We start from the raw sequence: 26769 nt of genomic DNA, 5'->3' as shown, positions 1-26769 counted from the left end.
TGAGCCTTCCAATTCTGGTTGTAGTTCATTCCAAATATAGTCAAGTTGACAACCAGGAATAGCCACTACAAACGGGCACTCAAAGACTACATGATCTGGGGCTGCTCTCACTTCCCCATGCCTCCTGCATCTCTCTTCCTCCTTTCTCTCTCACACTTCTGCATGGTTTCCCGAACACTCCCAAATGTAACCCAAATCCAGTAGACGAGGCCCCAGTCTTCTGTAACACCTGTTCTTGTTTGTAAAGATGTCCTGAAAGAGCTTTTTGCCTCCCAGTCTGCTGCTGCTGAGGGAGATCAACCAACCCTGCATCATTTTGTATGCAGGTTGTTGTCAGCAGCCTTCCACCAGCTTCCTTTCTGTCTCAGATCCACCCAAGCGCCTGGTACAAGCACCCCATTGCCACACCCAAAGTTTCTGTCACACTCCTCTTGGGTCTGGTTTTGCCTTTCCACTCTTAGCTACTCCCTCGTGTCTCCTGAGCTATTTCTTTTTCTTTTATATCAGACTGAATTTTGTTTATTTTTATTATATATATTTATATATGTATACACACACACACACATATATTTTGCTTATTCACTTTATATCCCAGTCATCCCTCCCACAATCCTTCCTCCACCCTTCCTCCCCTTATCCTTTAAGCCAGTGAGGGTCCTCCTGGGTACCCCCTATCACTACCCTGGCACTTCAAGTCTCTGCAAGACTAGGCCCTTCTTCTCCCACTGGGGCCAGACAAGGCAGCCCAGCTAGAAGAACTTATTCTACAAACAGGAAACAACTTTTGGGACAGCCCAGTCCTGAGCTATTTCTAATGCCAAACAGCCCCATGCAGTTTTCTTCTGGAGAAGTGAGTTAGGGTCTCCTTCTGTAAACACTGGCTGACTCTGACATCAAATTTGTAGCCTCCTGAGCTGGAACTACAGATGAGTGCCACCCAACCTAGTTGCCCTGTTTTGTTTCTGACCTTTGAAGCTTGGTGACTATTTTTTCCCTTTTCTCTCCTTTCCAAATGCTATTATTATATAGTTACCTCTAGGCAGGAGGTGGCTGAGTTCAGGGACATTGACATTCAGTGTGGTCTCACAAATATAACTGATCTCTGGGTTTCTGGGGGACAGCGCCCTTTGGTTAGTTGCTGCCTATTTGCTAGCCTGACGTCGGGGTTCCTGGTCCTCCTGTGTGCTCACATGAAGTCATTCTTCTCCATGAGGAAAGTCGGTCACCATTGTTCGGAGACACCTCCTTGAATATGTCACCACAGCACTAACTCCCAAGGAGTAGGCCTCCCAGTTCATTATTGCTGTTGAGAATCTGTATATTTTTATTTTTCTGGATAGGATGGCTTCTTTTTGTCTTTGGAACAGGATTTCTGTCACTCTGTCCCACTTTGCTCTTAGTTCTGAACTGTTGTAGGGAGCGGGGCCCTCTGCATGGAGGACGGCTGGGAGGGGTTAGTACTAGCAGAGGTTAGCTTCCTCTGTGAGTCAGGCTGTCTCAAGACCCAAGAGGAGTGGCAGATGAGACAAAGCTAAAGGACAGAGGAAGTTAGCAGGGAACAGAGAACAGTGAAGTCATAGGAGCAGAGAGATGGGAGAGCAGAAAATATTCTATATCATATTCTTCTAAGGTAAGTATATTAAATATATTCTTTTCTTTTCTCTCTCTCTCATTCTCCCTTCCTTCCTTCCTTCCTTCCTTCCTTCCTTCCTTCCTTCCTTCCTTCCTTCCTTCCTTCCTTTTTGAGACAGGGTCTCCTTACCATATAGCATAAGCTGGTCTTGAACTCAAAATCCTGCTTCAGCCAGCCAGGAGTTGGATTACAGGTATGGGCCACCAGACTAGCTTTTCCTTCTTTTCTTCCCTTTTAAAAATTGAGACAGAGTTATGTTATGTATCCCTGCCTGGCTTGGAACTTACTGTGTAGCCCTGGCAGGCTTAGCAGTCACAGAGATCCACATGATGCTACCTCCTGAGTGCTGGGATAAAAGATGTGTGCCACCATACCTGGCTTCTAGGATTTTTAAAAAAAATATATTTTTGTATATATTTCAATGAAGAATGCTTCTTCTAAACATAGTCATGAAGAAAGTGTTCATAAATGCATTCTGGAATATCTGTATCCTTCCCTACATATTCCTCTAATGTTCCCTTCTCATCTTATCTGTTCCTCCCCCTTTTCTGTCAGTGTCCTTCCTCTGTCCCTCAGTCTCCCTTTACTTCCAAGTCAAATGGAGGTTCTACCACCTGATGTCCCCAATGACAAGAATCCTTTGAAGTGTGACCCAGCGCCAAAGCATCATTTTCTCAGGTACACAGACTCACTTGCACAGTTCAAGGACAGCGAATAGACTCTATTTGTCAGTGGACGTCTGTGGCAGTATGCCAGTGTCACACTGGGACTGTCATGAGTTAATGCAGCCATCTTTGGAAAACACCATCTGCCTTGAGTGGTTGATTTTGTTTGTGGGATTGGGGTCTCACCACTGCTAGCGTAGCTCCGCAGAACTACCTCCATAGCCCCTTGAGCAAGTTTTTGCTTTTGCTTTTTGTGGTTCAGGCTAGGCTTGAACTTTCGACCTTGCTCCAGCCTCCCACATCAACACAGCCTCAACAGACAAGTCCTAACCCCACAATCCGTTGACTTCCCCATAGTATCCTACTAGACTCTCCCTTCTAGTCCCATCCCCCATCTACCATCCCCCCTCCCCCATCCTCTGATCTGACTGCCCATCTAGTTAGTGCAAAGCCAGAGACCTCCTCTTCACTGCCCTCTGGCCACCCACAGCCCTACAGATTACTGGGCTACTCTGTCCTTTGCAGCTGTCAGCCTCCAGGAGAGCTCTCTGAGCTGGGGCCTGGCTCTTTCATCCACAGGGATTCTAGAGCACCTCTCCAGGGTAGCACACTCTATCTCTGGTTACAGAGAACCTGCTTCATTTGCCGCCTTCTCCCAGTTTATGGTTTGCACAAAAAGAAAGTGACACATATATTGCGAAAGGATCAGTTCTCACCCAAGCCATGCAATTGGGATGCAATCCCCATGCAATGCTTAGATTAATTCCCGTTTAATGATTTGTTTTAAAATACTGCTCCAGGTGAGCCAAGCCATACCCTCTATTTTATCTCTCTGGGGTCTAACATCTAGCATCATACTGGGCCTAATTCCCTTAGCTTCCTAAACACTACATCACCCTTTACATCCTAGTTGCTCTTTGAAGTTTAAGAAGCACTTAAGCAGCAGAGTGTGTGTGGTGTCACTCTCCTGACTTTACAGAAAAGAAAACGAGGACCCAGAGATGAGAGATACACCCTGAGCTAAAGTCAACATAGCTTGTTCCAGAGCCCTTGCTTTCTACCATGTGAAGCCACTTCTTCCGTGATGCTTTATTTAAAACCATGGGTTGACAGGCAGCTTGGTGAGTTAGCCTGTGAGGTCCAGCTTCATCCCTAGTTACTGGGTGATCTTCACAGACTAACTGATTTCCCAAATGCTGAGCATCTTGTATGAGAATGGGCAGCAATCCCTTAAATAAATAAATAAATAAATAAATAAATAAATAAATAGGGATTCCTCTGGGCTTGGTGGCATAGGCCTATAATCCCAGCTACTAGGAGGTACTTCACAGACTGACTGATTTCCCAAATGCTGAGCATCTTGTATGAGAATGGGCAGCAATCCCTTAAATAAATAAATAAATAAATAAATAAATAAATAGGGATTCCTCTGGGCTTGGTGGCATAGGCCTATAATCCCAGCTACTAGGAGGTACTTCACAGACTGACTGATTTCCCAAATGCTGAGCATCTTGTATGCGAATGGGCAGCAATCCCAGAAAGAAAGAAAGAAAGAAAGAAAGAAAGAAAGAAAGAAAGAAAGAAAGAAAGAAAGATAGATTCCTCTGGGCTTGGTGGCATAGGCCTATAATCCCAGCTACTAGGAGGTAAAGGTTGGAGCATAGCAAATCCTAGCCTTACCTAGGCTGTAGTGGGAGTTCAAGGCCAGCCCATGCAACTTAGTGAGACACAGTCTCAAAATGAACAATAGGAAAACAAACAAACAAACAAACAAACAAAAACTTCTGGGAATTTAGCTCAGCAGTAGGGCACCTGCCGCACATGCTTAGGGTCCTGTATCTGATTCCTAGTACCACAATAAACAAACAGATAAAGCAAAGCAAAAAATAAAGGATTAAATGGGAAAAGGTGCATCAAATGCCTCAGACACAGTCAGGGTTCAATAAATGCTAGCCCCTTGCTTGGTCCCACACTACCTGTATCTGCCTCTAATCCCGTGTTGATGAGTGGTTCCTACTTCCTTGCCCTAAAGCAAAGTGCTTGCTGTGTGTGCATGCAGAAGATTGCTCACTCACCCAAGAGACAATGCAGAAATAAGAGCACATGAACTTCCCCACTCTTAGATATAGCTCTTAATCAATCTTTCTCTGCTTGACTGGAGGTGTGTGGTTGCTTTGTTTTGAGATTTCTCAGAGTACGTGTGCAAGGGCTTACCCACAGCAGCTTGCTTTATCTACAGATTGTTTTTTTTTTTTTAAAGATTTATTTATTTATTATATGTAAGTACACTGTAGCTGTCTTCAGACACTCCAGAAGAAGGAGTCAGATCTCGTTACGGATGGTTGTGAGCCACCATGTGGTTGCTGGGATTTGAACTCCTGACCTTCGGAAGAGCAGTCGGGTGCTCTTACCCACTGAGCCATCTCACCAGCCCCTTATCTACAGATTGTAATCTGAGCTCTTCTCTCATACATAAACCTTCACTCCACCCTCAGGTACCAAGCTACAAAGTTTTATGGTTCCTTAAAACCCAAATCACCATCAAAAGACCTGGTTTTTGTTGCTGTTTGCTTGTTTTTGAGACAAGTTCTCTATAGACTTGGTTGCCTAAGAATTTGGTATATAGCCAAAGATAACCTTGACTTCTGGTTCTTTTGTGTTGTCGCCCAAGTGCTTGGATTCTAAGCATGTGCCTAATTCATGTGGTGCTTATGATCAGATCCAGAGTGTTGTGTACCCTAGGCAAGCAACCCACCAATGTAGTCACATCCCTAGGCACACACCATGACGTGTGCAGAAGTCAGAGAGCAATTTTGAGGAGCTGGTTGTCTCCTCTGTCACGTGAGTCTTAGGTAATAACACATCTGCTAGAGCCTTGAACTTCCCAGCCTCCATAAGAGTGAGAATTAAATTTCTGTTGTTTATAAATTACCTGGTGTGAGATATTTTGTTATAACTCTGATCCCGGCCCTGTGCAAGCCCCTAGAGAAACAATGTTTCATATTTTACAAGGTAGAAAACAATTCTCAATTAACTTTGTTTAAATTCTGAAGTAACTTTGAAAGAGTTCACCCTAGTGGACAACTCCAGGTGGAGTTAGTGCTAATTGTCCAAGGAGGAAGAGAAGAGGCTCAATTGGTGCCTCATTCCAGTGGGAACACTTTGTTAGCTCTACTGGGACCTTAGCCTGAATGGGAATGAGCCCTACTATGTGTTAGTTGCTCCAGACTTCCACTAAGTCTTTGCATTAGGCAAGCCACCTGATTGAGATTTACACAGTAATTTTAAACCTTAATTTTAGGCAACCAAATGACCTGCAAGCCACTCCCTAGAGTGGGTTTTTTATATTGATTTCATTTTTAAAAAGAGCACATTAATGGCTACCTTTTATTGGTATTTAAACTGTTAAATTATTTATTTGGGGTAAATGTATTTTTTCATTAAAACTTTGTTTATTACATGTGTTTATGTGCACGTACCACAGAACACAAGTGGGGATTCTCCTTCTACCATGGGTGTTCAGGGGTTTGATTGTCAGGCTTGGTAGCAAGTACCTTTACCCAATGAGCCACTTCTCCTGACCTTTTAAAAATGGGAATTTGTGGTGTCCTGTGAACCCATTGTTATTGGCTGAGGTTTGCAATAGCAAGGTTAAGAGATTGCACACCACACCACAAGGCATGCATTGGCTCCAAAGTGAACACAAAGAGTTGGCACACGACCCAGCAGGCAAGAGGGAGCATAGGCTGCTGACCTCTGCCTCCCCGTGGTTCAGGCCTCCACCCTAGCCAGAGTTAGACAGGGCAATGATCAGATTCAGACTCTGGCTCAGCAAGGCTCCAGAACTCATCTGGCTCTAGGTTGGGGCTCAGCTGCACTTGGGAGCAGGAGTACCCACTATGGATGTGGGAGGAACTGCAGAGTATATCATGCAAGTGTCCAGGCGTGCTGGACTCTGGGCTGGAAGACAATAGTGCTAAAAAGTCCCTAAGAGAATAGATCCCAGGCAGCCAAGAAGCCAGAGAGGCAGCTGTTGACAGGCAGCAGGAGGCAGGAATGGCTTAAGGGAGAGTTGGAGCAGTTCTGGACTCCCAAGCATCTCTAATCTTAAGGAAGCTTTTATGAATTATTACCTACTTAAGGCACACCCATACTCACACCCATGTGCACGCGTACACACACACACACACACACACACACACACACACACACACACACACACAGAGAGAGAGAGAGAGAGAGAATAACATGATTTCCACACTCAATCAGCTTAGTAACATCTAAGTATTTTTTATACAGACTGATTGTTCCTAATCAAAAAATTCAACATTCTCCAAAATCTAACATTTTTTGAGCAATGACTGGGTGCCTCATATGGTGGGAATGTAGGTGCTTTAAAAATATTGTACAGGGGCCAGACAGATGAGTTAGAGGTTAAGAACACTGGCAGCTCTTCCATAGGACCCACATTCCATTCCCAGCAGCCATATAGTGGCTCACAATCATCTGTAACTCTAGTTGCAGGGTGTCTGATACTCTCTTCTGACCTATTTGGACACCAGACATGCAGGTGGCACACAGACAGACATGCAAGTAAGATATCAATACACATAAAATAAAATTGGTTTTGGTTACAAGATTTTTGGATAAAGGATAATCAACAACCTTTATTTGCTTCAGTTTTTTCCCCCGCAAGACAGGGTTTCTCTTTGTGGCCCTGGCTGTCCTGGAACTCACTCTGTAGACCAGGCTGGCCTCAGACTCAAAGATCTGCCTGCCTCTGCCTCCTAAGTGCTGATATTAAAGGTGTGCACCACCACTGCCCAGTTCTTTTTAAATTTAAATTTACGTTGTTTATTTAGTTAGTGCACATGTGTATCTGTGTACATCAGCCCATGCCATGGTATTTGTGTGGAGGTCAGAGGACAACCTGCAGGAGTCAGTTCTCTTTTGTGACTACAAGGGTCCTGGGAACCAAACTAATCTTCCCCAGACAGTTCCACCAACTGGGGACCAAGTCTTCAAACATAAGAGCCTATGGTAGCCATTCTCACTCACACCACCACAATGTGCCTAACATTCTTTTAAAGAAAGTGTTTACTTTCTGTGTATGCACGATGCCTACATGTATGTTTATGTATCTTGTGGCTGCAGATACCCATGGAGGACAGAAGAGAGCACTAGAACACTGTGACCAGAGTTGCAGTTGGTTATGTAATGTTTGATTTTTCTTCTTTTCTTTTCTTTTCTTTTCTTTTCTTTTCTTTTCTCTTCTCTTCTCTTCTCTTCTTTTCTTTTTCCCTCCTCCTCTTCTTCCTCCTCCTCCTTTTTAGAAGGCGTTAAAGAGTTAGAACTGGAAAAAGTCTTGGCCATAATGAAAAGGCACTGCTGGGGATGTTGCCCAGTTGACCGAGTGCTCGCCTAGCATGAGCAAGGCCCTAGGTTCAAGCACCAGGATGAATTAAAGAAACATGGTGAGTAGCACTTAGCTGTAATCCCAGCGCTTGGGATGTAGAAGATCACAAGAATTATTGGAAGAGTTTGGCAGATTTGTCAGTTGATGTGGCTGATATCAGTTTGCTACCCTGTAACTAGTTGTCATTGTTTTGTATAGCTGAGACAATGCAGAATAGAGTGAGGCCAATGATTTGGAGGTAGACAGGTGGTTAACTTTGCACCTAGTACTGTTCTGAACACTAGGAACATACTGGAGGCCAAGACACTTTTCTTGTTCTGATGCTGTCTGGACCAGGCTCTGGGTTTCTGTCTCACAATGACCCATGTGGCTTGCTCAAGGCACATACTTCATGGGACAATTTGCTTCTTCAAGTTCATGAAATAGTACAAACCATAATTCTGCTGGTTGAGGACAGTGTTTGTCTTGGGGGAGTAGATTACAGTACAGAGACTGAAGTTACAGAAGGATGGGGACAGTTGCCCCAAGAGCCAGAGGAGACCAAGAGAGAATATTTTAGAAATCTGATGACAAGGCCAAAGATCTGACAGGACCTGGTAAGAGCTGCAGGTAATATCAGGATATTTGGACTTTATTCTATAAATAGTGGGAAATCACAGTTATTACTTGGAGAAGGATGTTGATAGTTTTGAGTTTAGGAACAGGTCCTCTGGCAGCCATCACATAAAGAAGTTGTTGTGAGATGGGACAAGACAATACTTTCTTCAGGCCTGTTAGAGCACAGGCAATGAGGGTTTCCACAGAAGCAAGGTTGAGGGAAGAGGGAAGTGGACAGAGCCTGACCACAGGAGCTAGTCACTGGTCAAATGTGACAGAATGGGACAACTGGCTGTCAGTCGGTCATTCTTTCTTTGTTCAGCAAACTGGGTCAATGGCTCTGCATTTTATCCTCATGGTAAAGAAAGCACCAGTGGAGAAGCTAGGGGAAGTGAGAGAGTCAGTTTTAAAACACACTGAATTTGAGATCCTTGTGAAATATCCTATGAGACTGCTCAGAAGGTCATTTGGATGAGTTCTTTCCTGAGGGAAGCTGGTTTTGTTTGGTGACAGCCCCATTCAAACTCTTTCCTAGAATCTTCTCCCAGCCTCCACAGATTCTCTGTCACAGTCTCTGAGCTCCCACGGTAGCTTCTTTCCAAATAGTTTTAAATAGGTACCCCTGGGTGAAAGTTCTAGAAGCGATATTGTCTTCTTCATAAGAAAGCACAGCTTCCGATGTGCCTTCTGCCCTTGCCCTTCCTCCCACTGCTGATCACAATTGGATGCTGAGACAAGCAGCAGCTATCCTGTGCATGGGGCTCAAAGCTTTAGAGTAAGAACTAAAGACATTCTGCATTGGGCAGATGAGCTAGGAACTTGGACCCTCTACTACTTGATGAAAAAAAAATCCTTTCTTTAGTTAAGATGCTGGAACAATTCTTTCATTTGATGTCATTTCTAGCAAAATATGATCTTAATTGGTTCAAGAGCTAAAGCCCTGGATACAGATGTGGGTTGGAGATTGAGATCCAAGCCAGTATGGAGGTGGTAACTGACAGCTGTGTGGCAGATGTAAAGAATGGGCACTTAGAGATACACACCTGTAAATGGTCCTTTCAAGTTCAGGGACTGAGAGGGCAGGCTCCTAGGTGATGTTGAAAGGAGGCGTGCCTCTTCCTAGGGCAGGAATTCTTAGGTTATTTTGATATTGTTGACATTTCTATCATCTCACTCAAAATGAAACAATCCATTTGGGGTTAATCAGTGACCCCTTGACCCCGGGACATTATTTTGTTATCATATTCAAGGTGCTTAAGCAAAGCTTTGCTGGCTCTGGTCCTGTGTAGTGATTACCTCCCAGCTGGCACATGTGGGGCTCAGGTGCTGATCTGGAAACCTCTGCTCCCCTTTGTTTCTCATGAATCAATGAGCCCTGGGTTTCCCGCCTGAAAAGCTTGTGGAAGAAAAGCTGGTGGAAGAGCAGCCTGGGGCTATGGTGCAATTTAATGAGACCTAGACAGTCTTCATTGAAGTTATTGCCACAGCCCTTCGACTTGCCTGATTTTCCTCCCCTCCAAACCTGGAAACATGACCTGCCTATCACAGACGTTTGGACATTCACCTCACCATTCCCCCTGCCCACTTTGTTTTTGCTGGGATGCACACAGTAAGGGTGCATCAGGCCAGAGCTCTCAATCCTTTGGCTGATGGTCATTCTTCCCCTGCCCCCACCTCTGCACACAAGCACAGCACTCTAAGTGCCTCCTTCTGTTTGCCTTTCTCTTGCCCTTTCAAGCCCTTGCATGTTGTTTTCTTGCCCAGAAATGTCTCTCCACACATTCTCTTACAGACTGTCCAACTCATAGCACCCAGAGTCAATTTCTGCTTTGCCCAGCAGATGGGAATGGCTAGCGCCCAACTCTTCATCTTGTCCCTCCCCCTTAACCCTTTCTTAAAGTTGCTTACAAATCCTACTGAGTTCTATATGTCGAGGATCTGGGAAATGTGTTCTTCATCAATAGTGTGTTTCACCAGTTCAAGAGCTTCAGGTCTTGCCCAGTTATGTTGATCTGCCCTTCCTCCAACAAACGTATCCCATCAATGTTATCTGCCCTCCCTTCAGAAATGTATCCACATCAATGTTATCTGCCCTTTTTTTGGCAAATGTACCTACATCAGGTTCTTGCTTAAGATTCTTTGGGCTTCAAATGGAATTGTTCCTACAGATCTGCCAGGCCTTATTTCTCCATACCAGGTGGAAAGTGAACCCACCACAGTGCTGGTCCTTAGCCTACAATCTCCTTGTCAGCTCAGCTCAGACCTCCTTCCTCTGAGCTCCTAGAGGACCAGCTAGGCACAAGAGATACAAACGTGACCCTCTCATTAGATTGCCTAGGGTCCCAGCTATTATCCAGGTGTCCTAGGGAGGTAATTTTAGTTCGCCAGGTCAGTTTCAGCATATTGATCAAAACAGTACTTGAGTTATAGGACTGTTAGATTTCAAAATTATTTAGGAGCAGGGTGCGTTAGGTACTAGGGTTGTTACAGCCATTTGGATCCATGGGATATGTAAGTCTGCTTTGAACTCTTCTATTGCCTATCACACTATCTGATAGGTGATAGATGTTTATTAAGCATTTGTTACAATACTAGTTTGGTAGCTTCCCTCGTTAGGGTGTCTTGTTGCGTTTCATTTTGGCAGTTAAAAATACAGAAGTGTTGCTCTCCTACGGTTGCCTTCCCACCCTTGAGCTCAAGTCTTGGTTTCCAGTAGACATCCAGTTCATTTTCGCCAGTTCCCACATAATATGATCTTCTGTGAGTGTTCGTGTGTGTGCTGATACATGTGCATGAGTGTGTGTATGCAGGCCAGAGGTAAACTTCAAGTGTCATTCGTTTTCCATGGAGAGAAACAAAGCAAAACCAAACATACTGCTGAATGGACTTCTTTGTCATTTTGGGAAGTAGTCGTCTGTTGAAAGCTTTCAAAGCTGGGGTTAGTTGAAAAGTGAATATAGGAGCTGAAGAGCAAGCTTAGTGGTTAGAGAGCTGGCTGCTCTTCCGGAGAACCTGAGTTGAATTTCCAGCACCATTTGGCAGCTCACAACTAACTGTAACTCCAGTTGGAGAATTTGATGCCCTCTCTGGTCTCCTTGGGGAATACATGCACAGATACATACAAGCAAAGCACTTACACACACAAAATAAAAAATAAATTAATAAAACATTTTTTGAGACTGTTTCTCTACATAGTCCTGGCTTTCTTAGAGTTCACTCTATAGGCCCAGCTGGGTTTGAACTCAGAGATCTGCCTGCCTCTGCTTTTTGAGAGTGCTGGGATTAAAGGCATGAGCCACCACTGTCTAGCTTAACTAATGTGATATATATATATATATCACATATTTAAAGCAAATACAGATGTACCTTGACTTTCAATGGTTCACCTCTGCTAAACCTATTTGAATGACATCCAATTGTGAATAATGATGCACATCTCTGGCCCCCTCCCCTTTGGTTGCAGCTCACCAGACTCATTTAGAAAATAACAATTGTATATCCCTGTTCTGCACAGTGTGGCCAGGCAGAATCTTGCAGGCTGGCTCACAAAGTATGGGAAGTGTCTCTATTCATGGTGTCATGAGTGTGGGATACGAAGGAAGGACAAAAGGCTCTCAGGTGTGAAAGCCAGGGAGGTCTTCAAGGAGCAAAATTTTAAACAAAAGTGGGAGAGTCGGCATCTTCATAGCAGGGGGAAAGTTTGATGGAGCTGAACACAAAAGGCAGCAGGATGTATCCATTATTTTTTAAGTTTTTACTTCTTCTTCTTCTTCTTCTTCTTCTTCTTCTTCTTATTATTATTATTATTATTATTATTATGCCCCCCCCCCAGTGTGTGTGTGTGTGTAGACACGTGTGCTATGTTGCCTGTACGGAGGTCTGGGGGCAACTTTATGAAGTCGGTTCTCTCCTTGTATTTTACATGGGTTCTTGAGATCAGGTTCAGCCTGCCAGGCTTGCATGGTAAGTGCCTTTAGCCAAACCCGTTGAGCCATCTCACGGACTTTAATAGCCCAGTGTGGAGGTGACAAGGGAGAAAAGCTCACTAAAGAGGCAGAAAATGCTGTGCATGGCCTAAAGGGAAGCCACAGACTTTTTAGTACTTTACTCAGTGTACACGTTTTTTTTTTTTTTTAAGAAAAGATTTGTTTGTTTGTTTGCTTATTTATTTATTTATTTATTTATTTGTTGTATGTGGGTACACTGTAGCTGCCTTCAGACACACCAGAAGAGGGCATTGGTTCTTATTACAGATGGTTGTGAGACACCATATGGTTGCTGGAAATTGAACTCAGGACCTCTGGAAGTCCAGTCAACGGTCCTAACAGCGGAGCCCCTCAGTGTATACTTTTAAAGGATCCTAATACCTGGTTTTTGTTCTGTACATTCTGACTTGTCCCTTTCACTCAGAATGACTTCCTGGGTATCTCTGGAGCTGCCTGGGGGTGTTGTTACTAGTCTCCTCCCTCGTTGGAGGTCCGTGGTCTGAGTTAGACACTGAGGTGTCTCATTGTGCAAGTTTAATCTTGACAGAGAAAGGTTTCTTCTCATTCTTGCCCCAATTAAAACAGACTGCCCTCACACTAATAGAGGCTTGGTCCCATCCTGACGGAAAAGTGGGTCCTGGAAGCCTCCCAACTTACTTCACCCTCACGTCGGGGTCGGCCGGGTTCCCCCCGCCCCTTTCCCTAACTCCTCTGGCTGATAACAACCTCTCCCACTTCTCCGGATTCCCACCCAGGGTCCAAGAGCTACAGATCAGCCCCGCACGATCAGGATGGGTCATTTGCGCCTGCCCCGGGAGCGGTGGGTGGGACTGGGCAGGGAGCGGGACGGGCCAGAGGCTCGGTGGGCGGGGCCTGCCTCTGGGCAGGTTCAGTGACGGCTCTAGCCCCGCCCCTGCCCTTTGGGTAAGGGAGGAGGAAGCCGGAGAGCGCGCTTTGCCTGAGCCGGCCCGAGAGCGGCTGAGCAGGGTGTGTGGGGCGTCAGCGCGATGGCTCCGGCTGTGGACCGCAAAGGCTATTGGGGCCCCACGACCTCCACATTGGACTGGTGTGAGGAGAACTATGTGGTGACCTTGTTCGTCGCTGAGTTCTGTGAGTGGAGCCTGAGGCGAGGGCGCGCGCCGAGGGGAGACGTGTGGGAGAACGCGGAGGGCGAACCTGGCGGCGAGGGTAGGCTCCAGGCCGGGCCCGCGAGCGGCAGCTAGGCGTGCGCGGCCGTGGGAAGCCGGGGAGCCGACGTGGCCGCCAGTGGTGCCTGGACTGGCTTCTGGGGGCCTTCAGGTTGGGGACGAAAGGGACGTACGAGCCGCGCCCGGACCTCGGATGAGAGCGTGAGGCGCGCCGCTGGGAATAGGAGTTCTTACCTGAGCGCGGCCGCTGCCAGGCCGGCCACTGCCCGCCCTGAAGTCGCTCGGGGCTGAGGAGGTCTCTGCCGGGAGGGCCCGAATGCTGCTACCCGGCCTCAGCCAGCCGGGCACAGAGAAGGGGACGCTCACTGGCTTCATCCACCCTCAATCCGGGAATACTCTTCAGGGGCCTTCCCTTCATCTGTCCGTTCTCGGTAGACCACTCACTTCCAGGAGACAGTTACCGTTTCTCAATGCCGGAGCCTCCACCCCCATTCTCACTCCTATTGCCATCCCTACCCGCTGCCTTCTTCTAGAGATCACTGTTCCTCTTGTCCCAGAGGTGGTAGCCAGAGCACCTAGTCACTACTTTCCTCAGCTGCTCTCCCAAGAGACTACCTCTCCCTGCTTCCCCACTGCATCTAGCTTATCAGACTTTCTAGGGGCTAGTGGTCATCTGAGGACACTTATTTCTATGAAAGCACTTTTAGAGTTCACGATTTGCTGCTCCTGGAGACCAGCATTACTAGCCAGATTAGGGTTTTCTCGGGGTGTGTGTGTTTGTGTGTGTGTGTGTTTGTGTTTTCTACATAATTATTCCAACCAGGCAAGAAAGAAATCAGCCACTTCTTCCATCCGCTTTGGTTAGCTTTTGAGAACACGTCCTTTTTTGGTTTCTGGCAAGGAACAGAGAATAGTCTTTGGTTGCTACTGCCTTCTTTTGAATGGATCCACTTTATTAGGCCGTGAGGCAAAACTCTTAGCTAACGTTCTGTACTTAAGTTCTTTTGGAGGACGAGTTTCAGGCCAGATGAGAAAGTCTTGTAGTTTTTCAGGACGTTAGTCCCATGCCCTTGAGGCCATGATTTAGGCTGAGTGTCAGAACCACTAGTTTAAATAAATAGTTTTTATACAGTAAAGGAGAAAATGGGCAAAGGGGATCATTTATAGGGTAATTACTTGGCAACCCAAACATTGGCAAAGGAAGCACTTTGCCTGTTAGTTTTTAGACAGTTTTGGCAAGAATACCAGAGGCTCATGACCGCCAGGGAGACTTAAAATCATGTTCTTTAAGTTGGAAGTATGTAGCTTTTTATTTTTTTTTCTCTTGGGGTCTTCAAATATTGGATGGGCTTGGAGTTCATTCACTTTCTCTAGATTGTAGAATTAGGTGCAGTGGATAGAATAAAATAACTGCAAGGGGAAAGATTTTTGTTTCATAAGACAAAACTTTCTAAGCAGTGATATTGGCATGGGACAAGTTGGCATGGGGGTAAGAGCAAGAGCCATTTGTCATTGAAAGTGCTAAAATAGCCATCGCTCACTTAAGTCATTTATTTTAGGAAGGAATCGTGTAGTAAAGGTACTAGCCTTTTGCAGTTTTATTAATCTACATTAGTAATAAAAACTTTTGGTTTAGAACCAAGGTTTTAGATTAGAATCAAAAGAGAAAACTGGCAGTTGAGTCATGTGAGAACAGTTGAACTGTGAGAGAGGAAGATACTAGTGTTTTGTCAAATAGCTCTGAGAAATGGGAAATGGTTTACTTCTTCATGTCCTCAGAAAAGGAAACTAAGTAGACTGTAGGAAGGTTTAGACATAGCAATCAAAGGGGTTGCATGAAGAGGGTAAATGGATGTGTTGGCAACTACTACCTTGGGAGAAGATGACCTGAAGGAAGTTGAGACAGATTATCTGAGCATATAACATAGTGGTAGATATCATTATTTGGAGTGTGAGGATTTAGCCTTTGAATATAGTATGCAGATTTAAAAGGCTGAGTGTGTTGGCACATGCCTACAATTCCAGCACTTAGTGGCAGAAACAGGAAAATGAGGAGTTCTAGAGCAGGCTCTGCTCTATGAAACACTTTCTCAAAACAAAATAAGCAAGCAAGCAAAGGGTGATTAATAATACTGTGTATTCCCGACAAGTGTAGTTCTAGCACGTTTACATTAATGAGTTTTAATGATAGTATTATCAAGGATAGCAATAGTTATTATCTAAGTACTCACTGTGTACCATAGTTTGATATGTTTATATCTCTTTTGAGTTTGCAGTAATTCTACGAAGAAGGTATTATTCCCATTTCACAGACAAAGAACTTGAAATGTTTTTTAATTTTTAATTTTTAGCTTGTTCTGTTTTGAGAAAGGTTTCTAGCCCAGATGCTCCAGGGGTTCAATGAATAGGCTGAGTTGACCTCAGACTTTTGATACTCTTCCTGTCTTAGCATCCCAAGGCTGATATCACAGGAGTGAGACTCAATCCCTGGAAAGAATGTATATTTCTTTTATTTTTAGTTGTAAGCCTAGCCTTCAATGGCTGAACCATCTCTCTAGCCCAGGAGCATATGAAGTAATTTATCTAAGCTTGCAGTAAGTTGTATTGAAATAGTATTCAGGTTGAGATTGCATTCTAAATCTATTATACACATTTGATTCTCCATTAGTTACTTTTTTGGTCTTGCATTCAAGGGAGAACAGACATGAAATTCTATATTATCACAAAAGACAAACTGGGCTACCATTCAAGTTATTCAGCCATCTTTTGCCATTCAGTGTGTGTATTTTGGGTAATAATTGAGCTTAGGGAGCTATAGATGTGGCAGGGGTAACTCAGTCCTGAAAGGCTATCTTTTAAATATCAGCCCATATCGATTAGAACTTTTTATTTGAAAAGATTGTAAGGGCCAGTGGAGAGATTCTTTAGTTAAGAAATAACAAGCCCCTCAATGTGCCTAAAGTTGTAGGGATAAATGGTTCCTGTTTTATATGAGACTATCCAAATAACAATGCAAGCTAGAACTGGGCAAAAGATACTCTGCTTATGTGGTAGAGGGAGTATACATGCACCACATTGTATGGTGACCAGAGGGTAAGTTGCAGAAGTCAATTCTTTCCTTCCACTATGTGGGTTCCAGGGACCAAACTTAGTTTATCAGGCTTGGTGGCCCTAAACCAATCTTATAATCAATAGTTGAAAAGTTATAGTTGTTTTGCAAACTTTAAAAGCTTTTGTCAAACAGGACTGGCAAGATGGCTCACTTACCTGCTGCCAACCTTGATGACCTGAGTTCAGTTCCCTAAACATACAAGGTGGGAGAGAGCTGACTCCCACAAGTGGTCCTCTGACCTCTCCACTTGTTCCTCTGCTACCACATACACAAGAATGTTTTATTTCTTTGTAAAATAACTTATCAAATGTAGTTTAAACAGTGCTTGTCTTCTCATCATGTAATGTGGGATGAATGTATTTCTTGTGCATTGACAAATCCTTTCTGAGTTTGGATAATCTTTTATTTAGAGTTTTATCCTTTGCACTTTCTGGATTGTGAAAATATTTCCAAGACTTCCTTTAGTTAGAATTGACTTAGTTTTTTTTTTTTATTTATATTTTTTATTAGGTATTTTCCTCATTAACATTTCCAATGCTATCCCAAAAGTCCCCCATACCCTCCCCCCCCACTCCCCTACCCACCCACTCCCACTTTTTGGCCCTGGCGTTCCCCTGTACGGGGGCATATAAAGTTTGCAAGTCCAATGGGCCTCTCTTTCCAGTGATGGCCGCCTAGGCCATCTTTTGATACATATGCAGCTAGAGTCAAGAGCTCTGGGGTACTGGTTAGTTCCTAATGTTGTTCCACCTATAGGGTTGCAGATCCCTTTAGCTCCTTGGGTACTTTCTCTAGCTCCTCCATTGGGGGCCCTGTGATCCATCCAATAGCTGACTGTGAGCATCCACTTCTGTGTTTGCTAGGCCCCGGCATAGTCTCACAAGAGACAGCTATATCTGGGTCCTTTCAGCAAAATCTTGCTAGTGTATGCAATGGTGTCAGCGTTTGGAAGCTGATTATGGGATGGAATCCTAGATATGGCAGGCTCTAGATGGTCCATCCTTTTGTCTCAGCTCCAAACTTTGTCTCTGTAACTCCTTCCATGGGTGTTTTGTTCCCAATTCTAAGAAGGGACAAAGTGTCCACACTTTGGTCTTCGTTCTTCTAGAGTTTCATGCATTTAGCAAATTATATCTTATATCTTGGGACACATTTTTTATTAGATTTTTTTTTTCATTTACAATTCAAATGCTATCCCAAAAGTCCCTTATACCCTCCCCCCACCCTGCTCTCCAACCCACCCACTCATGCTTCCTGGCCCTGGTATTCCCCTGTATTGGGGCATATAATCTTTGCAAGACCAAGGGCCTCTCCGAATTGACTTAGTTTTGTTTGCTGTTGGTCAGTATCATTCTTCTGGGTTATCTTTACTGTTTTCCCCCACAACTGTTGTGTTCTTTAAGTTGGTAAGTTTGCCTTACCTAAGTTCCTCAGGCAGTATAGCTTTAGCCTCTTAAATGATAGCAGCATCAATATTTCCATGGTTTTCTGTTTCTCTTGTATCTCTGTTTACATTGTTTGGAATTTCTATCAATTGAAGTTTGTTGTTTGCTCTTTCCTCACTGTTGGCTAGTTATTCAGTGACTTTGAAAGTAACCAACTTTGAAAGAATTGACTTAGTTGGTTACACACAAAAAATATTTATGTAGTTATATGTAGGTTGAAGATCTAGCAGTGAAGATTGTAGTATATTTAGTTGGATTGGTTTTATTTACCTAAATTCTGTCAAACTAAAATATGTACATATTGGAGCTCTACTTGCTACATGAAGATTGTCTGTGTATTAATAATTCTCAAACATTCCATTAAGAGGGTGATGCAACCCTATTTTAAAAAAGAGAAATTAGGTCTGAAAGAAGTTACCGCCTCAATCTACCACATTACAGAAAGTGGCATTTTAAGTACTAGGCGTTTAATGGAAGAAATATTGCCTAAAGGAAGAGGAGAGTTCTAAGCTTTTTATTGGCTTAGAGAAGAAATTACTCAATCAAAAATTATTTAGGGATCTGGGTGTGGTGGCTCATGTTTATAATTTCAGGACTTGGGAGGTAGAGACAGGTGAGTCAGAAGTACAAGACTATTCTTAGTTAGTTTTAAGCCACCCTAGGCATTGTGAAACCCTGCCTTTAATTTTTTTTTCAGGATTTTTCATTTAGTAAATATGTATTGAGCTCTTTAGTCATTGACTCAGACTGTAAAACTCTTATGTATAGGCAGCTCTCTGTCCATATAGTTGGAAAGGCCAGTAGGTACTGTCCCCCCACAAGACTAGAGGTTGAACCTAGAAATGCATGCATGCTGAGCTGTATCTATGTATTTATACTTAAATGTCTACATTTTTATGTGTCTATCTGTCCCTCTAAATGTGTGTATGTATGTGTGTGTGTGTGTGTATGTATGTATGTATGTATGTATGTATGTATGTACCTCTATCTATCTATCCATTCATCCATACCACTGATCTAGAGCTCAACTTTCTTATTTTTATTTTGAGACAGAATCTCACTAATTTGCCCTAGCTAGCCTTGAAGTCACTATGTGTAGTTCAGACAGGCCTTGAACTTACTGCCTTAGCCTTCAGAGTAGCTCTGATTGCAGGCCTGAGATACTAGGCCTGTTTACACTGCTCCTTTCAAGTGAAATTCATTTAAAAATGTATTTGATAGAAGAATGTATAAGATTTACATTTTAAAGAAGTTATTTTTCCTTTTTCTTTTTGTCTTTCTTTCTTTCTTTCTTTCTTTTTTTTTTTTTTTTTTCGAGACGGGGTTTCTCTGTGTAATCCTGGCTGTCCTGGAGCTCACTTTGTAGACCAGGCTGGCCTCGAACTCAGAAATCCACCTGCTTCTGCCTCCCGAGTGCTAGAAGTTATTTTTCAAAAAGCTAAAGAATATTTTTAAATTCTTAGTTATGACTTTCATTTGTCAGAAGAAGATGATTGGCTACACCTTTACTGATGGAAATAATGATTGGCACTCATCATCTCCCTTTTGTTCTGGAGTTGGGATGGTTTGAGCTAAGTATTGTATTTCCTAATGGATTTGTTGCCACTCTTCAATCCTATTTATAGGATCCACACAGAAGGAAGTAGGCAGCCCTTAGTCTCCATGACTGCTATAAGATTCACTTAGATAGGAGAAAGGTGTTTGTTTCTTTTCCTATGTAGCTCAGCATGAAAAGCTGACTAGATGTCTCTCATAAATATGTCACTAGGGGTATCTGCTTTCTTACTTTTTTTTCCCCTTTTCCTTTTCTCAGGCTTCTTCCATTTTTCTTGAAATAAGTGAGTAATCATTCATTAGGAGTCTTTTAGTCCTGAGTATTTGTGGACTGGCAGATGTGACATTCCTGACACCTTAAAGAAGATAATTCTTTTGTTAAACTTCTTATTTATGTATTTATTTATTGTGTATGTGTGCATATGCATGTGGCCATCAAAGGACACTTCGCAAGAGTCAATTCTGTTTTCTACCACCTGGGACTTGGGGATTAACTTAGGTCCTCTCACTTGATGGCAGGTACCTTTACCCATTGAGCCATTTTGCATGTCCCAAGAGAATTCTTTACCTAAGGAAAAGCAGATAAGCAGTACTTTATCCAACTTACAATTCAAAAGCACCATAAGTCAGCTGAAGAAGGAAGGACCAAAAATAGATTTAAATTTAATATATCCAACTCAGAGACTGCAAGTAAATGGTTTTGGGTGTTGAGGTGAATATATTTTTGGGTACTGTATTAGTCAGGGTTCTCTAGAGTCACAGAACTTATGGATAGTCTCTAGATAGTAAAGGAATTTATTGATGACTTACAGTCGGCAGCCCAATTCCCAACAATTGTTCAGTCGCAGCTGTGAATGGAAGTCCAAGGATCTAGCAGTTACTCAGTCTCATGCAGCAAGCAGGCGAAGGAGCAAGGGCTCGAGCAAGAGCTAGACTCCGTTCTTCCAATGTCCTTATATTGTCTCCAGCAGAAGGTGGAGCCCAGATTAAAGGTGTGTTCCACCACACCTTTAATCCCAGATGAAAGGCGTAGCCCAGATTAAAGGTGTGTTCCTTAAACTTGGAGATTCAATCTTCTGGAATCCATAGCCACTATGGCTCAAGATCTTCAAACCAAGATCCAGATAAGGATCTCCAAGCCTCCAGATAAGGGTCACTCGTGAGCCTTCCAATTCCGGATTGTAGTTCATTCCAAATATTGTCAAGTTGACAACCAGGAATAGCCACTACAATCCACCCCTTGTCAACTTGACACAAATAATATCTCATGTTCACATGAAACAATAACAAGGTTGTAAATAAGCCTAACATGATATAACTATCCCTCGTACAATCGCAAACACATTAGTAAATTTACAATGGGCATTCATATTACTTTATAATCCTCGTTTCTGCAACTGGTTACGTGGCCTTAATTGGTATTTATAACTACCTTCCTCTACTACCCATTCTGTATTTCCTTCTCCTTCAGCCAGCACCTCAGCAGGTCTTGGCTCTTTTCCTGGAGGATTGACCCATACCTTCATTCCTGATGGGTCTGCGTCCTTTGTCATCCTGCTTGGATTAGGCTGTTGTAGTTTCCCATTGACTTTAATCACAGGACATGGTAGTACTAAGAGACGCCCTAAGGGATCTCCTACACTCCAGACATAATCTTGCTTACCACCATTGTGAAGAGGTAATCCAATTTCCCCATGGTAATCTGGATCTATCACCCCTCCTAACACTGTTATTCCTTTTTTAGCCTGTTGGTTTAAGGGCATTAGAAGCCCAAAATGACCAGGGGGAAGTCTGAGCTTCCAGTTCAATGGAATGTTTGTTGTAGCTCCTGGTAGGAGCACTCCCCTCTCTGGAGCCAAAACTTCTAAGCCAGCAGAACCTGGAGTTATGGGGACAGGAAGCAAAAATTTTCCTAAAGGGTCACTAGGAGTGATAGTAAGTGGAACTATTCCGTTTTCCACCCCTTGATTCCTGGACCCATGAATCCTGGCTATGGGTGAAACTGTACCATATATCGAGCGCTGATTCAAAGCATATACTGCCTTCTGAAGAACTCTGCCCCAGCCTTCCAAGCTGTTACCACCTAATTGGCGCTGTAACTGCGTCTTCAAAAGGCCATTCCATCTTTCTATCAGCCCAGCTGCTTCAGGATGATGGGGAATGTGGTAAGACCAGTGAATTCCATGATCGTGAGCCCACTGTCGTACTTCTCTGGCTGTGAAATGAGTTCCTTGGTCAGAAGCAATACTGTGTGGAATACCATGACGATAGATGAGGCATTCTGTCAGTCCGTGAATGGTGGTTTTAGCAGAGGCATTACGTGCAGGAAAGGCAAATCCATAACCAGAATAAGTATCTACTCCAGTAAGAACAAAACGCTGTCCTTTCCACGAAGGAAGTGGTCCAATGTAGTCAACCTGCCACCAGGTTGCTGGCTGGTCACCTCGAGGAATGGTGCCATATCTGGGGCTCAGTGTTGGTTTCTGCTGTTGGCAGATCTGGCAATCAGCAGCAGCTGTAGCCAGGTCAGCCTTGGTGAGTGGAAGCCCATGTTGCTGAGCCCAAGCATAACCTCCATCTCGACCACCATGGCCACTTTGTTCATGTGCCCATTGAGCAATGACAGGGATGGCTGGGGAGAGAGGCTGATTGTCCACAGAACGGGTCATCTTATCCACTTGATTATTGAACTCCTCCTCAGCTGAAGTCACCTTTTGGTGAGCATTTACATGGGACACAAATATCTTCACATCCTTTGCCCATTTGGAGAGATCTATCCACATACTTCTTCCCCAGATGTCTTTCTCACCAATTTTCCAATTGTGATCTTTCCAAGTCCCTGACCATCCAGCCAATCCATTGGCTACAGCCCATGAGTCAGTGTATAATCGTACATCTGGCCATTTCTTCTTGCAAACAAACTGTAATACCATGTGTACTGCCCGAAGTTCTGCCCACTGTGAAGATTTCCCTTCACCTGTGTCTTTCAAGGTTGTCCCAGAAAGGGGTTGTAATGCTGCAGCTGTCCACTTCTGGGTGGTGCCTGCATAACGTGCAGAGCCATCAGTAAACCAGGCTCTAGTCTTCTCCTCTTCGGTCAGTTGATCATAGGGAACACCCCATGAGGCTATAGGTGCATGCTTGGCAGCAGATGGCATTGTAACAGGAGTAGAAACCATAGGCATTTGAGCAACTTCTTCATGTAACTTGCTTGTGCCTTCAGGACCTGCTCTGGCCCGATCACGTATATACCACTTCCATTTGATAATAGACTGCTGCTGTGCACGTCCCACTTTATGACTTGCAGGGTCTGATAGTACCCAGCTCATGATGGGTAGTTCAGGTCGCATAGTGACTTGGTGTCCTATTGTCAGACGTTCAGTTTCCACTAAGGCCCAATAGCAGGCCAAGAGCTGCTTTTCAAAGGGAGAATAGTTGTCTGCAGATGATGGTAGAGCTTTGCTCCAAAATCCCAAAGGCCTTTTCTGTGATTCACCTACAGGGGCCTGCCAGAGGCTCCAAACAGCATCTCTATCAGCCACAGACACCTCAAGTACCATCGGATCTGCTGGGTCATATGGTCCAAGTGGTAGAGCAGCCTGCACAGCAGCCTGGACCTGTTGAAGGGCCTTCTCCTGTTCCAGGCCCCACACAAAGCTAGCAGCTTTCCGAGTCACTTGGTAAATAGGCCTAAGTAACACACCCAAGTGAGGGATGTGTTGTCTCCAGAATCCAAATAGACCCACTAAACGTTGTGCTTCTTTCTTGGTTGTAGGAGGGGCCAGGTGCAATAACTTATCTTTCACCTTAGAAGGAATATCTCTGCATGCCCCACACCACTGGACTCCTAAGAATTTCACTGAGGTAGATGGTCCTTGAATTTTGGTTGGATTTATTTCCCATCCTCTGATACGCATATGTGTTACCAATGAGTCCAAAGTGGTTGCTACTTCCTGCTCACTTGGTCCAATCAGCATAATGTCATCAATATAGTGCACCAATGTGATATTTTGTGGAAGATCCAAACGATCAAGATCCCTTCTAACTAAATTATGACACAGGGCAGGAGAGTTAATATATCCTTGAGGCAAAACTGTGAAGGTATACTGTTGGCCTTGCCAACTGAAAGCAAATTGCTTCTGGTGGTCCTTATGGACAGGTACTGAGAAGAAGGCATTTGCCAGATCAATAGCCGCATACCAGGTGCCAGGAGATGTGTTAATTTGCTCAAGTAACGAAACTACATCTGGTACAGCAGCTGCAATTGGAGTTACTACCTGATTTAGTTTTCGATAATCAACTGTCATTCTCCATGATCCATCTGTTTTCTGCACTGGCCAGATAGGAGAGTTAAATGGAGATGTGGTGGGAACCACCACCCCTGCATCTTTCAAGTCCTTGATAGTGGCAGTAATTTCTGCAATTCCTCCAGGAATACGATACTGTTTTTGATTCACTATTTTCTTTGGCAGAGGCAACTCTAAAGGCTTCCATTTGGCCTTTCCCACCATAATAGCCCTCACTCTACAGTTCAGGGAACCAATATGAGAATTCTGCCAATTTCTGAGTATATCTATCCCAATTATACATTCTGGAACTGGGGAAATCACCACAGGATGTGTCCGAGGACCTACTGGACCTACTGTGAGTCGGACATCAGTCAAAACTCCATTAATCACCTGCCCTCCATAAGCCCCTACTTTAACTGGAGGGCCACAATGTTTCTTGGGATCCCCTGGGATCAGTGTCAACTCAGAACCAGTATCCAGCAGACCCCGAAAAGTCTGATTATTTCCTTTTCCCCAGTGTACAGTTACCCTTGTAAAAGGCCGTAGGTCCCTCTGGGGAAGAACTGGAGAAAGGGTAACAGCAAAACCTTTGAGTGTCTTATCAAGATCCTTCCTCAGAGGAACCTGGCCACCCCTTCATTCAAGGGGTTCCGGATCTGCAAACTGTCTCAAGTCTGGAAATTGATTCACTGGCCGAGATTGCTGTTTACCACGATCTAATGTAGCCTTTCTTTCATTTGTTTGAGAATTTTTCTGCTTATACAGATCAAACAAATATGCAGTAGGCTTCCTATGTATTTCATTCCTGGAAACACCATGATTGGTTAGCCAGTACCAAAGGTCCAACCGAGTCATGCCATTATAAATTTCACCTCTCCTGTGCTGACCATTACTGGGTATGTTATAAACATTCTTTTGTCTACGCTGTCCATTATAATAACTAGAATCACCTTGTTTCCGGCGATTCAATGCTGCCACCTGGCCCTTGTTACCTCGGAATCCAACTAAACCCAGTGAATTTAATTCATCTAATTGAGCAGAAGCATCTCCAATGCTAAGATCTGGCACAAGGAAAAGGGAAAGAACAAAACCCTTCAAATGTGCTGGTGCCCCTCTCACCAATTTGCGTCTTATAGAGCTAGTGAAAGGCATATCTTCTGGACCTTCCCTTTGTGGACAATTATGCTTTACACAATATATCCACTCTAGCATTGCAATTTCCCTAAGTCTTAAAATCCCTTCATCAACACTAAGCCACGGAATATCAGGCATCTCCAAGTCATTTCCAGTAGGCCATCTTTTGATAAACACCTCAGCCAACCATTCAAACAAACTTTTGACACCTTTTTTAACTATGCGAGCTTCCGTATTAAACCTAGAATCTCTACTCAGAGGACCCATGTCAATAAACTCAGCCTGCTCTAGTCTTATGTTCCTTCCACCCTTATCCCACACCCTTAAAATCCATTCCCACACATATTCACCAGGTTTCTGCTTGAATGAATTAGCAAAGTCATTAAGCTCCTTAGTAGTGTAGCGAATTTCCTCATGGACTACACTTTCTACCTCCCCTCTAGGAGCCTGTTTTGCTTTGAGTCTGGTTACAGGTCTAGAAGAAACTATTGGTGGGCCTTGAGAAACATCAGTAGTGAAAGTCATTGCTGGTTTATCAGACTCTGCAAAATTAATTTCCTCATGTGGGAAAGGCATTATTTCAAGAGGTGGGGCTGAGGGTACTACTTCCTCAGGTGGGGCAAACCCTTGAGAATCTGAAGATTCAAAATTCTCAGCTTCAACATGGTCTTCCCACACATCCCCGTCCCATGTTGTAGGATCCCATTCTTTGCCAATTAGAGCCCTTACTTTAACTGTCGACACACTCTGAGGCTGAGACTTGAATTTTCGCTGTAGTTCAGCCAACCTTACAATGAGAGTTTCTGTTTGATTTTCTGCAACTTGAGCTCTATTGCTACAAGAGAGAAGATTCTCCTCAAGGACACACTTAGCAACTTTTAGATCATTTACTTGTGTCTGGAGCCTTTCGATTTTATCACACAACTCCTTCCTTTCATTCATCATTTTTTCCACAGATACTAAGAGCAGCCAGCCAGTAAAATCATTTTTCGATTTTTTCCCCATCTTGTAGAAAGCTTTGTGCACTGAATCACCTAATTCATTAAGAAAATCAAGGGCATTAGCTTCTTTAAGTTCGGAATATAGTTTCAACCATGGGTCTTCAAAATTCTCTGAGCTCCCAGGAGGGAGAGAATCTGGAGAGGTTTCAATATTTGAAAGTGCTGGTGGATCAACAAGCCAATTCAAGTATTTTAAAAGATTCATCCTTGTACTTCTGTTACTCTAGAACCACTCCTGGTACCAACTTCTGTATTAGTCAGGGTTCTCTAGAGTCACAGAACTTATGGATAGTCTCTAGATAGTAAAGGAATTTATTGATGACTTACAGTCGGCAGCCCAATTCCCAACAATTGTTCAGTCGCAGCTGTGAATGGAAGTCCAAGGATCTAGCAGTTACTCAGTCTCATGCAGCAAGCAGGCGAAGGAGCAAGGGCTCGAGCAAGAGCTAGACTCCGTTCTTCCAATGTCCTTATATTGTCTCCAGCAGAAGGTGGAGCCCAGATTAAAGGTGTGTTCCACCACACCTTTAATCCCAGATGAAAGGCGTAGCCCAGATTAAAGGTGTGTTCCTTAAACTTGGAGATTCAATCTTCTGGAATCCATAGCCACTATGGCTCAAGATCTTCAAACCAAGATCCAGATAAGGATCTCCAAGCCTCCAGATAAGGGTCACTCGTGAGCCTTCCAATTCCGGATTGTAGTTCATTCCAAATATTGTCAAGTTGACAACCAGGAATAGCCACTACAGGTACATTGGAACAGAGTGAAATGATACTTAGCCTAAAACC

At 43.8% G+C, this 26769-nt stretch overlaps 1 protein-coding gene across 6 annotated transcripts in view; it reads left to right on the top strand.

Moving 5' to 3' along the window:
* Positions 1 to 1546: 1546 nt before the first annotated feature.
* Acer3 (alkaline ceramidase 3) overlaps positions 1547 to 26769 on the top strand; it is a 107401-nt gene continuing 82178 nt past the window's right edge. For 4 of the 6 annotated variants that reach the window (NR_153759.1, NM_001360616.1, NM_025408.3 and 1 more), the window contains exon 1: positions 13213 to 13407. Coding sequence is in view for 1 of the 6 variants with exons in the window: in NM_025408.3 (NP_079684.2) it covers positions 13305 to 13407 (103 nt within the window). In the remaining 5 variants the exon portion in view is untranslated. Of the gene's footprint in view, positions 1631 to 13212; positions 13408 to 26769 lie in introns of those variants that run through there. The other 2 variants (NM_001360615.1, XM_030242889.1) reach the window with 2 other exon arrangements.

Source organism: Mus musculus, chromosome 7, assembly GCF_000001635.26.
Source record: "Mus musculus strain C57BL/6J chromosome 7, GRCm38.p6 C57BL/6J".
NCBI lineage: Eukaryota > Metazoa > Chordata > Mammalia > Rodentia > Muridae > Mus > Mus musculus.
Note: the sequence above shows the minus strand (reverse complement) of the source record. Positions and strands in the feature narration are given on the sequence as shown.